The 13,396-nt window shown below is 38.0% G+C and overlaps 1 protein-coding gene across 3 annotated transcripts in view; it reads left to right on the top strand.

Moving 5' to 3' along the window:
* The window catches only part of TMEM67 (transmembrane protein 67), a 67,532-nt gene that overhangs the window by 1,774 nt on the left and 52,362 nt on the right, over positions 1-13,396 (top strand). The window contains exons 3-6 of one of the 3 annotated variants that reach the window (XM_030795258.1): positions 1,823-1,916; positions 7,135-7,234; positions 8,698-8,767; positions 8,864-8,938. In XM_030795258.1, coding sequence (XP_030651118.1) covers positions 1,823-1,916; positions 7,135-7,234; positions 8,698-8,767; positions 8,864-8,938 — 339 coding nt within the window. Of the gene's footprint in view, positions 1-1,822; positions 1,917-7,134; positions 7,235-8,611; positions 8,939-13,396 lie in introns of those variants that run through there. The other 2 variants (XM_030795257.1, XR_004026216.1) reach the window with 2 other exon arrangements.

Here is a 13,396-nt window from a genome sequence, read left to right as displayed (position 1 = left end):
ATTATAATAGAATACCATTTATTTTATATCTTTGCAAATATTGATCCTAGCTGAATTACCCATGATAAAAAGCTGCTAATAAAAAGTGGTCTCACAGCAGATTTCTTTTTCAGTGACATTGTTTAAGTTATTGTAATTTTTAAATTGTCCTATATAGGCCAGGCACGGTGGCTCACGCCTATAATCCCAGCAATTTGGGAGGCTGAGGCTGGTGGATCATGAGCTCAGGAGTTCGAGACCAACCTGGCCAATATGGTGAAACCCCATCTCTACTAAAAATACAAAAATGAGCTGGCTGTGGTGGCACATGCCTGTAGTCCCAGCTGCTTGGGAGGCTGAGGCAAGAGAATCACTTGAACCCGGGAGGCAGAGGTTGCAGTGAGCCAAGATTGCACCATTGCACTCCAGCCTGGGTGACAGAGTGAGACTCTGTCTCAAAAAAATAAATAAAATATAAATAAATAAATAAATTGTCCTATATAAATGTATTGCCAAATATAGGAGTATTTCTTGATAAATTCAGTCTTTTCAACCAAAATTTAAAATAATTTGTGGCATTATTTTTGTTCTTTATAAACTTTGGTTACATCTGTGTTTGTAATTATTGTGTTTTTTGCCCCAGGCTTTTCCTAAACCATATAATATAGTAAGCCCAATTTTGAATGCTGTCATACTTTATCAAAAACCTTTACTAAGCCGGGCGCGGTGGCTCACACCTGTAATCCCAGCACTTTGGGAAGTTGAGGCAGGTGGATCACGAGGTCAAGAGATCAAGACCATCCTGGCAAACGTGGTGAAACCCCATCTCTACTAAAAATACAAAAAGTAGCTGGACGTGGTGGCACGTGCCTGTAGTCCCAGCTACTTGGGAGGCTGAGGCAGGAGAATTGCTTGAACCTGGGAGGCAGAGCTTGCAGTGAGCCAAGATTGTGCCACTGCACTTCAGCCTGGTGACAGTGCGAAGACTCTGTCTCAAAAAAAAAAAAAAAAAACCTTTACTAGTACAAGCCATAAATGGATAGAAGAAAATATTCTCATAAATCAATTTTAACAACTATGTGTATAATGTATATTTCATAAAATTTACCCATTTTGAATCATAAATGAATTTTTTTTTGAAACAGAGTATTACCGTTGCCCAGGCTGGAGTGCAGTGGCACGATCTCAGCTCACTGCAACCTCCACCTTTCTGGTTCAAGCCATTCTGGTGCCTCAGCCTCCCAAGTAGGATTATAGGCGTACACCACCACGCCCAGCTAATTTTTGTATTTTTAGTAGAGACGAGGTTTCACCACATTGGCCAGGCTGGCCTCAAACTTTGGCTTCAAGTGATCCACCCACCTTGGCCTCCCAAAGTGCTGGGATTACAGACGTGAGCCACTGTGCCTGGACTAAATTTTTTATGTATTTGAATTTTTAAAAATTAGAATAGTGTTTTAGAACAGGTAAGATTAACCTATTAACTGACTGTTGATTCAATCTTTTTGTGTTGTGTTGTGTTTTATATTTGTAAATGGAAAAACGAAATGACAAATAATTATGAAAGTAGGCATCCATTTGAATTAAAGATCCTGAAGAAGAAAGAACTATTATCCAGAGTTAATCCTTTAATAGTTTTCAGGACATAGTGATAATATAGAGCTTAATTTTGGAATAAAAGCATGAATTATCTCTCCAGGGAATTTTTATGTGGCTCATATATGTATGATTTATTTGAATATTCACTGTAGTTACATACTCTTATGGCATTTTGAACTTACATGATTAAGAAGAAAAAAGTTAATTAAAAAAGATAAAAGCATTTTTTTTTCTTTTAATTTAGAAAGGTGTTACAGAAGATGGCTGGAACTGCATTTCTTGCCCTAGTGGCTTAACTGCCGAAGGAAAATGTCACTGTCCCACTGGCCATATTTTAGGTAAGAATTAGATTCCTTACAAAGAAGTAGTGATAAATCTTCATTTGTGTTTTTGTTTTTGTTTGAAAAGGGCATTAATTTAAATAGTTAAGTGATTACTTAATATTTTTGCAGTGGCTCAAGCAGTTCTCCTGCCTCAGCTTCCTGAGTAGCTAGGACTGCACACATAACACCACTGCAGCTGGCTAATTTTTAAATTTTTTGTAGAGACTGGGTCTTGTTATGTTGCCCAGCCTGGTCTTGAACTCCTGGTCTCGAGAGATCTTCCTGCCTCAGCCTCCTAAAGTGCTGGGATTATAGGCATCAGTCACTGTCCAGCCCTTAATAGTGTTTATAAAATTATTTTTGTACAAATTTAGTGATACTTAAAACATCAGCAGGCATAGAGAAGAAAATACAAAGTTTTGTCTGAGTTTTTTAAAACTCTTAATATTGTAGGATTAGATGGTTATTTCCTTAACATAACATGACAAAATATGTCTCAACTCAAAAGCCAACTTGATGCTTAATAGGGAAAAAGTGTAAGCATTCCTATTAATGTCAGGACGTGGAAAAGGATGCAAACTATGCACTTAAGAGAAAAAAAATATTTATCATCGGAAAAGAAAAGGTAGGCTGTTAATCCCAGCACTTTGGAAGGCCAAGGCAGGTGTATTGCTTGAGCTCAAGAGTTTGAGACCAGTCTGGGCAACATGGTGAAACCGCATCTCTACAAATAAAAAAAAAATTATTTGGTTACGGTGGCATGCACCTGTAGTCCCAGCTACTCTAGAGGCAAAGGTGGGAAGATTGCTTGAGCCTGGAAGGTCAAGGCTACAGTGAGCTGAGATGGCGCCACTGCACTCCAGCCTGAGTGACAGGGTAAGACCCTGTCTCATGAAAAAAAAAAAAAAAAGTAAAATATCATTGTTTACAGATGATTTGATTGTATGTTTAAAACACCCAAGAGAATGACTAAAAATTATTATAAACAGTGATGGAAGAAAATACCTCATATACAGTAGCAACAAAAAAGAAAAAAGTAGGCATATCCTTTTTTTTAATTTTAATTTTTATTTTTGTTTTTTTCTGAGACAGAGTTTTCACTGTTGTTGCCCAGGCTAGAGTGCAATGGTGCGATCTCAGCTCACTGCAACCTCCCTCCCGGGTTCAAGCTATTCTCCTGCCTCAGCCTCCCGAGTAGTTGGGATTATAGGTATGTGCCACCACGCCTGGCTACTTTTGTATTTTTAGTGGATAACAGGGTTTCTTCATGTTGGTCAGGCTGGTTTTGAACTCCCGACCTCAGGTGATCCACCCGCCTCAGCCTCCCAAAGTGCTGGGATTACCGGCTTGAGCCACCGCACCTCACCTTGGCATATGCTTTAGAAGGAATGTACAACATAATTAATTGAAAAAATTTGTGAGTATTACTGAGGGATACGAAGGCAGGCTTTTATAAGTGAAAATGCATTCTTTATTTTTGGATGGGAAGATTAAATATTAGAAAGATGCCAACTTTCCTACCAGTCTGTATATTTTAAAGGACCCTAATAAATTCTATCAGGATATTATTTGTTTGTTTTGGGGTAATATACAAATAGAGTCTGAAGTTTAACAGTAAAGTTATATGAAAAGCTAAGAAAATTCTGGGAAGGGAAAGAAGGAACTACCCCATCAGATAATATATATGTTATATAGCTACTGTAATCACATATATGACAGGCTTATGGGTACACAGACTGATTGATGGAACTTAAAACAGCCAATCAGAATGGATTCAAAATGGGAATTTGGCATGTGAAAAAAGTGGCATTTCATGTTAAGTGGGGATAAAACTGATTAATGGTGCTGAGAAAACACCAAGTTGGGTTTCTACCTTATTTCTGAGAAAATTAAACTCCAAATGAGTCAAATACTAAATATGAATATATGAAAGTTCTTAAAGAAAATGTAGGAAAAATTTGTGTAGTTTTGGTGTAATAGGCCTAAGTATGACCAAAAATACTCAGTCACTTTGGAGGCCTAGGTGGGAGGATTACTTGAGCCATGGAGTTCCTGACCAGCCTGGGCAATATAGAGAGATTCTGTGTCTACAAAAAAAAAAAGAAAAAAAGAAAAACCACAGAAGAAAAAATTGGTAAATTTATAAAATGCCATAAAAATTATAATACCAAAAACCAAACTACAAACTAAAGAAAAATATTAATGCATACAATAGACAGAGGTCGAAGTTCTTCAGTAAATGTAAAGCTCCTACAGATAAATAAAAGTAAGATGAATAGCCCAATTTTTGAAATAGCCAAAAGTCGTAAATAAAATTCACATAGAAAAAATATTTTAACATGAGAAAAAGTGTTCAACTTTACTCAGTGTAACAAAATGTACATTAAAGCTAAAATGAAATTTTATTTTTAACCTACCAGATTTTATTATAAAACTTTTTCGACCAGGCACAGTGGCTCACGCTTGTAATCCAGCACTTTGGGAGGCCAAGGCGGGTGGATCACCTGAGTTCAGGAGTTCAAGACCAGGCTGACCAATGTAATCGCTACTAAAAATTCAAAATTAGCCCAGCATGGTGGCACATGCCTGTAATCCCAGTTTCTTGGAGGCTGAGGCAGGAGAATCGCTTGAACCCGGGAGGTGGAGGTTGCAGTGAGCCAAGATCGCGCCATTGAACTTCAGCCTGGGCAACAAGAGTGAAACTCCATCTCAAAAAAAAAAAAGAAACTTTTTCAACTTTGACAATGTATTTATTAGGATACAGGGAAATAGTTATTCGTGTATTAATGGGAAAAATTTTAAGTTGGTGCAACCTCTGTGGAAAGCAAATTTATGGTGTTTATCAAAATTAAAAATACAGAGTATCTTTGCCTAGAAAGCTCTCATCTAGAAATTTCTCATTTGGATACACTTAACTGTATGCCTGAAGAAGTGTTGAATGTTTTTTTCTTGCAACGTTATTCCTAAGACGAAAGATTATAAACAAAATAAGAGTCTATCAAGATGAGATCAGTCAAATAAATTATGATATAGTCATACAATGGTATAGAATGCAATTGTGGAAAAATAAACAGGCAGTTCTACACATAGTGCTATGGAAAGAAATCTAAGATATATTGAGTAAAAAAGCACGATATAGAATAATTTATTCATTCATCTACAAATATTTATTGAGTACCTGCTGTTTATCAGCACTGTTTTATGTATTTGGTATTCCACTATTTAGCTTTTTAAAGACCATTATATATGCATATGTGCTTGTATATGCACAGGCTATTTCTGAAAAGACTCATAAGAAACTGTTAACAATGCTGCCTCCTGAGTGAAGAACTGAGTGCCTGGGAATAGTGGGAAAGAGACTTAATTTTCATTTTAAATCTTTTTGTGCTTGGTGTGGTGGCTCACGCCTGTAATCACAGCACTTTGGGAAGCCAAGGCGGGTGGATTACCTGAGGTTAGAAGTTCAAGACCACCCTGGCCAACATGGTGAAACCCCATCTCTACTAAAAATAGAAAAATTAGCTGGGCATGATGGCAGGTGCCTGTAGTCCCAGCTACTTGGGACACTGAGGCAGAAGAATCACTTGAATCCGGGAGGTGGAGGTTACAGTGAGTGAGATCATGCCACTGCGCTCCAGCCTAGATGACAAGAGCGAAACTCTGTCTCAAAAAATAAAATAAAATAAATCCTTTTGTGCCTTTTATTTTTATATTTTATATATTACCCAAAGATTAATTTTTTAATTATCTTTTTTTCTTACTTTTTAACAATTTTTTTTTTTGTGTGGTGGTGGGGGGTCTTACTATATATCTCAAGCTGGTCTCGAACTCCTGACCTCGAGCAGTCCTCCTGCCTTGATCTCTCAATGTGTTGGGATTACAGGTGTGAGCCACCAAGCCTGGTCTTATTTTTTCAGAGATGAGGTCTTGTTATGTTAGCCAGGCTGGATTCAAACTCCTGGGCTTGAGCAATCTACTGCACCCGGCTTCTTAGTAGTTTCATTGGCACTGTTGCCTCCATTGAAAATATTAACTTTATTCTCACGGTATTTGGGGGGTGTATTCTTAGGGATGGGACTAATGAAAGTTTTATGAGTTGGATGGCAATATGAAATTTATTACACTTCATGATGTACTAATTTTGGTGTGTGTGTGTGTGTGTGTGCACATTCAGAATTTTTTTATTATAAAGATCTACATTATATAGCCACAGGAAACATAAGTGGTATGTTTGCATAAATGTTTCATACACAAATATTGTTCTAGCATACTTTTCAGTTAACAGTATGCTCTGATGCTCTATTAGATTTACCTGATTCTTTTTTTTTTTTTTTGAAACAGGGTCTCACTCTTGTCCAGGCTGGAGTGTAGTGGTGTGATCTCAGCTCACTGCAACCTCCACCTACCAGGTTCAAGTGATTCTCATGCCTCAGCCACTTGAGTAGCTGGGATTACAGGCACGTGCCACCACGCCCAGCTAATTTTGTATTTTTTTTTTAGTAGAGACAAGGTTTTGCCATATTGGCCAGGCTGGTCTTAAACTCCTGGCCTCATGTGATCCACCCACCTTAGCCTCCCAAAGGGCTGGGATTACAGGCATGAGCCTCCTCACCTGGCCTTACCTGATTCTTTTTAATATATTCTATAGTATTTTGTAGCATGGATATACCACCATTCTGCTATTTTAAATATTCATGTTGTTTCTAACAAATAATGCTTCAATGAATATCCTTATATACATGTTCAAGTGTTTCTGTAGGTCAGGTATCTAAAAACAAAATTGTAGTGTTATAAGGATGTGAATTTGAAACTTTAATAGATACTACTAAAAGCCTTCTAAGTTTCAGAAACTTATCAGTAATCTATGAAAATACTTGCTTCCCCATCCTAGTGTGACAGAAATGTATAGATAAGAGGTAAGAAAATTTTTGAGGAAAAAAAATACTGACTTAATTGTTATGATGACTTGGAAAATGATTTTCTATATTTTACTATGTGAGAATAGGGAAGGCATCACTTCTCTTTTTTTTTTTGGAGACATGGACGGGTACGAAGGGATCACTTCTCTATACTTTATTATGGAGATACTTGTTATGCCTTTAATGCAAATGAAGTGTTTTGAGAATTAATAGAATAATAGTTACAATTGGGTTTTGTTAAATATTTTCTGAATATGTAGAAGCTTATATGTTTACTATGAGTTACATCTTTATTTTGTTTCTAAATTGTTTAGTGGAAAGAGACGTTAATGGAACATTGTTGTCTCAAGCAACTTGTGAGCTCTGTGATGGAAATGAAAACTCTTTTACGGTAGCAAATGCTTTAGGAGACAGGTAAGCAGTGTGATGGGGGCTAACTTCATTAATATCATATTAATGTATAATTTGTACTTTTAAGAGTGTTTTCCTATCATATCACTTAGTTTTCACAGTAACCCAAGGAAGGATAGAAGTAGACATTAACAGATACAGAAGCTGAGGCCCAGAGCATGAGACACACTAGGGTTCAAATTTTGGTCCAGTCTGTTAGTTGTCTGACTTTGAATAGCTCACTACCTCACAATCCCTTGTCTTTAGAATGGTAATGTTACCATCCACTTCATAGGCTGTAATGGCTCAGAAATAATAAGTAATAAAGTAAATAGATACAGTTCTTAGTATAGTGCTATATAGTAACCACTCTGTACAGGGTAGCTATTTTTGTTTGTTATTATGTAATTTGTATATAATCTGTAATATAATTACGTGTTAAGTATTGTACTAAAGCCCTTAGGTATTATAATGTTACATAGAAAAACATAAATGTATACTAATAATAGCCCAGGTACCCTGATTTATAGTCCCATTTTCTGTTGCTTCCTGTTCCCCCTTTGTGCATGTGTTTGTGAAACACACACACACACACACACCCCTGCCTGCCTATATACTTCCCTCTAATTTAAGCACATTATACCAATTTCAGCTTCTTTAATTTATTAGAGGCCTACATCATGACTTCCCTCCAGGCACAGTTTTTTCTTTAGTTTCCAAGTTTAATATAGAAAATAGTTGAGCAGCTTTTCTGAGGGCTACTTAGTGTTGGATCATCTTTCCTCTAAGGCTGACCCGAGTTATGGCATCCAAATACCGATTTTTTTTGCCCCTCTAATATTTCCCCAAGCCTGGTGTGTTTTATGTCATGCCCCAGCCCGACTCCTACCTGCTCTATTTTGCAAGTGATGAATACACATATATTCACTCATCACTGTCCTCATTGGTCCAGTACCCTCCCTCCCTCTATCTCATTCATTAATGAAAAATATGAAGTATTTTTCTAAAATAAACAAAGATGGTAAATAGAATTTATTTAAAAGTGTTGGCTGTAGGTTTGATAGGAGCTAGAGATACATTTCTCTTCAGCTTATGCTACCTTTTTACTTTGTGGCACATAAAATAAGGAAAGTATATTTGATATAACTAATTGTAAACATTGATTGCATTTCATTTATATGAGTTCATTGGTCTCTTGTTAGTTGAGTGACTTAATTATCATTGATATTCAGAATTATTCATTATGTACATTCCATGTAGTTAAAAAATACTCTTCTATTATTGATTAGTTTTACTTACTTTATACTTTGTAACACAGAATGGCCTAAAACTATTCAAATCAGTGTTATTTTAAATTTGTTTAACATATTTACATAATTGCTTACTGAATGAATCTACTCTAATCCATTGTTTAGAAAGAGAGCTTTTCTATTAGGTTTAGTATAATTTATTAACATTTTAAAAATTATTTTTGTTATATTGAACAGGTGCGTCCGATGTGAGCCAACATTTGTTAATACCAGCAGATCCTGTGCATGTTCAGAACCTAACATTTTAGTAAGGCTAACCAAATTGATAAAGTATATATATTTTTAATTCAATTGCTTATGCCTTTTCATAAGCTTCTATTTTTTCCCGCGTTTATTTATGAAGACAGGGGGATTATGTTTCAGCAGCACAGGGAATTTTCCTCTACGTAGAATTTCAACTGCACGTTATGGAGACGTTGTGAGTATGTTTCAATTTTTTTGTTCTGTTGTTAAAAAACTTTCTACATTTCATCCATTAGTAATTAATTTCAGGCTAGAATGAGAAACACTTTTGTGTAAATCATTTTAAAACAGAAAAAAATCAATCTAAGAAGCATTAGTCTAATAATTCAGCAGTATGATTTCTAAGTACAGTACTCAGCCTGTACCATAGCCTGTTTGTTTTTCAGTGCGCTACAGAATGTTTACACCAGAAATATCTGGTATATGTTCTGTATAGGATGCAGTATAATACATTTAAGGGCACCAGAAACTCTAGATTTGAACCCTGGATTTGCAAGTCATTAGTTTTGTATCCTTGGACCTTGAGAAGATTTCAAAACTTCAGTTTATTGTCTGTAAGTTGGACATAGTAAAAATACCTTTATCACAGTGCCTGTACATGGTAATCATTAGAGAAATCAGGATTATTCTTATTTGGCCAGATTTTTCCTTTTTTTTAATTTTATTTTTGTTTGAGACAGAGTCTCGCTCTGTTGCCCAGGCGGGAGTGCTGTGGCGCAGTCTCGGCTCACTGCAACCTCCACCTCCCAGGTTCAAGCGATTCTCCTGCCTCAGCGAGTAGCTGAGATTACAGGCGCCTGCCACTACGCCCGGCTAATTTTTTGTATTTTCAGTAGAGATGGGATTTCACCATGTTGGCCAGGCTGGTCTTGAACTCCTGACCTGGTGATCCACCCACCTTGGCCTCCCAAAGTGCTGGGATTACATGCATGAGCCACTGCGCCCAGCCAATTGTTTCTTATTTTGTGGATGAGAGCATTGAGGCCTAGAGTTAGCGCTTTGGCAGCAGATGCTGGTGATAACCACTTCTAGGGTATAAAATGGAAAGTAAGTAGATGAATTGGAACTAAAGAGGTAACAAATCCAAGAGAACAAGAGTTAGATGACTAGGAGTTACAATAGAAATTAATGAATGAACATGGAAGATGCCTAGAATGCCAGAGTTTGGGGTGGACAGGGTGTGATCTGGTTGTTAATATTATCGTTAATGTTATTATTGAATATAAGAGTGATTAAGAGGACTGTGAGGATAGCAATGATGAGAGTGGGATCTAGGATCTTGATGAATCAGGCAAAAATTCCTCTCCTCCAGTATAGTCTCGTGAGGAAGACAGGCAAGTATCAAGTAGTTACAAGACAACAAAATAAAAGCTAAAATACATAGGTAGCTCTGGGATTATCCCAAAATTGGCTCATCTGTAACAAGATACGTGTCTTCTGGGGCATTCTTCTCCAGATTGGAGTGAATATCTGTATATGATTATTAAATTTGCAGGCCTTTAATTTTCCTTTTTTCCTTTTTCAAATAATTTAATTTGAAATAATTTTGCTGGAAGTCCCAATGATGACTCTTTGTTCTTTCTGGTCTGAGATCCCCAATCATTTAGTGGTCATGTCCCTTTAGCTTCCTCCGATCTGGAACTAGGTCCTCAGTATTTCCCTGTCTTTCATGAATGCAACAGTTTTAAAGATTACAGGCCTTACCATCCTACAGATACTTTCCTCACACTTTGTACCTGCTTAGATGAAAGCCACAAAAAAGATGTCATGTTCTTTTCAGTGGACTGCATCACATCCAGGGGCACACAGTGTCTACCTGTGCCACCACTGATGCTGTTAACCTTGATTACCTGCCCTAAAGTCACCATGACTACCATAAAGTTACCATTTTTCATTTGTAATTGATTAGTATTTTGTGAGGAGTATTTCTGAGATTACACTTCCTCACTAACCCTTAACTCACTAGCATTAGTCTCCATTGTTGAACCACTACTGTGATGGTTGCCAAAGGTTAATTTTGGATTTCCATCCACATTTGATTACTTCCACATTTATTAATTGACATTCTATTGTAAGGAAGAACTATCTCTTCTTCCCCATTTATACACTTATTTTTTAAAATTAATATCCATGTGGATTTGTGGGTTCCTAATTTATTCAGTTGGTTATAATCCAACATACTCATTATTTGTTTTGATGCTCAAATTGTCCTATATCTGGCCAATAAAAGTCCCTTCAAGTTGGCTCCTGCATGGTTTTTTTTTCTTTTTGACATGTCCCCATCATTCTTTGAACATTTGCTTTATGGTACAACAAGATTTCTAGGCTAATCTAGGCTAATCTTGTAATTTTCCTGCCTCAGACCTGGAATCAGCCATTTCTTTTTTTTCTTTTTTTTTTTTTTTGAGACAGAGTTTCATGCTTGTTGCCCAGGCTGGAGTGCAATGGCACAATCTTGGCTCACCGCAACCTCCACCTCCCGGGTGCAAGTGGTTTCCCTGCCTCCGCCTCCCAAGTAGCTGGGATTACAGGCATGCGCCACCACACCTGGCTAATTTTTGTATTTTTAATAGAGACAGAGTTTCTCCATATTGGTCAGGCTGGTCTCGAACTCCCCACCTCAGGTGATCTACCCGCCTCAGCCTCCCAAAGTGCTGGGATTACAGGCATGAGCCACCACACCCAGTCGGAATCAGCCATTTCTTTAATCATTTTTGTAGGATAAATATTTAGAAACCAAGATTAACACACTTAGTATGTCCTGTCAGCAAACGTGGCTAGGAAATATGCACATACATACATACACACATCTATGACTATTTCTGTGTCTGTGTATATATATTAAAAGGGCTGGGCGTGGTGGCTCACGCCTGTAATCACAGCACTTTGGGAGGCCGAGGCAGGTGGATCACTTGAGGTCAGGAGTTTGAGACCAGTCTGGCCAACATGGTAAAACCTCGTCCTTACTAAAAATACAAAAATTGGCTGGGTGTGGTGGTGCCCTCCTGTAATCCCAGCTTCTTGAGAGGCTAAGACAGGAGAATCACTCAAACCTGGTAGGTGGAAGTCGCAGTGAGCCAAGATCACGCCACTGCACTCCAGCCTGGGCAACAGAACAAGCTCTGTCTCAAATAAAATAAAATAGCTCATACTGATCCCTTTAATTCTGAAGCAATACTTCAGGGTTCTTTCTAACCTTTCCCTTTGATAAGTTTTAAGTGTCTTCTCCAGGAGTGAGAAATCTTGGGTTCATTATCCTCAATTTATTTATATGCTCAATGTGACCAATCTTCCAACCCCCTCACTTTGTATTCCACCTCCACATTCTCCCCCCTCTGCTAGCACCATGCAGTTGACCCATTATAGACTTCTTTGATAGGTGGGTAGGGAGGAACTGTTCCATCCTTAATGTTGTTCTGATTCAGTTAATGTATTTCATTTAAACATACCAGATTTTTTTTAAATTAAAAATAATAAAACATTTAAAAAAAAACAAATCTGCCTCGACCCTTCCCAAAACTTTCCCAGTCCCACATGCAGACACTGTAGCCGCGACCGGAGGTTGGGGCACTGGGAACAGGAACAACACAACTGCCCAGCCTGGGGCACCTGAGGGACAACCTGGAGCACTCCAGGAGCACTGCAAAGGTCTAGCAGAACCAACACTGGCGCGGGCAGGGAAGGGCAGCCTGACGGGCTTGTGGGGCAGCTCCCACCACCTTGAAGAAGGGCTGCCTGCAAGGCAACGGCCATAAGAGGCGAGCAAGGGGTGCCTGCTGCCTCAGAGGACCCCCCAGTCCTGCCGATGCCATGAGGCAGAGGGTGGAGGAAGCAAGGTCAGCCGGATTCCACATCCCTGCATCCCACATACTGCCCAAGGGCAGGGAGGAGAGGTGAGGGGCCCATAGGAATGAGAAGAGCGGTTCCATTTGCCATGAATGTCTGTCCCCCATCTGTCGCAGCTCAGACCTGGCCAGGGAGAGCATGACATCACCACAGCAATTGTGGGCTAAACATACCAGTTCTGAACACTGATTCTTTCCTAAGGACAGATTTAGGAACATGATTTTAAGTCATGTTGCAACTGCTTTTCAGACTGGTTCCATGTAGCCAGTGTATAAAACGTGTAAGCAAAATCTAGTTAAGATGGTTTGATTACCCTTGCCTAGTCTGTTTGCAAGAATAAGAACTCAGTTTTATCCATGTACTTGTAAGTCAATCAGATTCTAAGGGCTTGTTTACAGTAATTAAACTCAGATGAGATTAGATTAATTGATAAACCAGAATACATGTTTATTAGTTTATGTTGAGACTGTAATTGCCAATTAGACTGAAATATTTGTATTGACTCCATAACATACATTCTTCCTAATTGGAAAAGTCTACTTTGAACGTTAAGGTTGGAAGTTTTCTTAGAGAACAAAATTGGACCATAATTCTGTTTGTATAATTTTACAACAAGGCATCCAATCCTACTCATCCTGCTCTTGGAATATACTTGCCAATCAGAAAAAAATTTTCACATACATGAGTTAGTGTCTCCCCATTCCCTTTCCCTCAAATACATTAATAGTGAAATAGCTTCATGGTTTTTGGTTGTCCCAACTTTTATTTTGAAAAATTTCAAAATTGC

The sequence above is a fragment of the Nomascus leucogenys genome, chromosome 16, assembly GCF_006542625.1.
Source record: "Nomascus leucogenys isolate Asia chromosome 16, Asia_NLE_v1, whole genome shotgun sequence".
Lineage (NCBI taxonomy): Eukaryota > Metazoa > Chordata > Mammalia > Primates > Hylobatidae > Nomascus > Nomascus leucogenys.
Note: the sequence above shows the minus strand (reverse complement) of the source record. Positions and strands in the feature narration are given on the sequence as shown.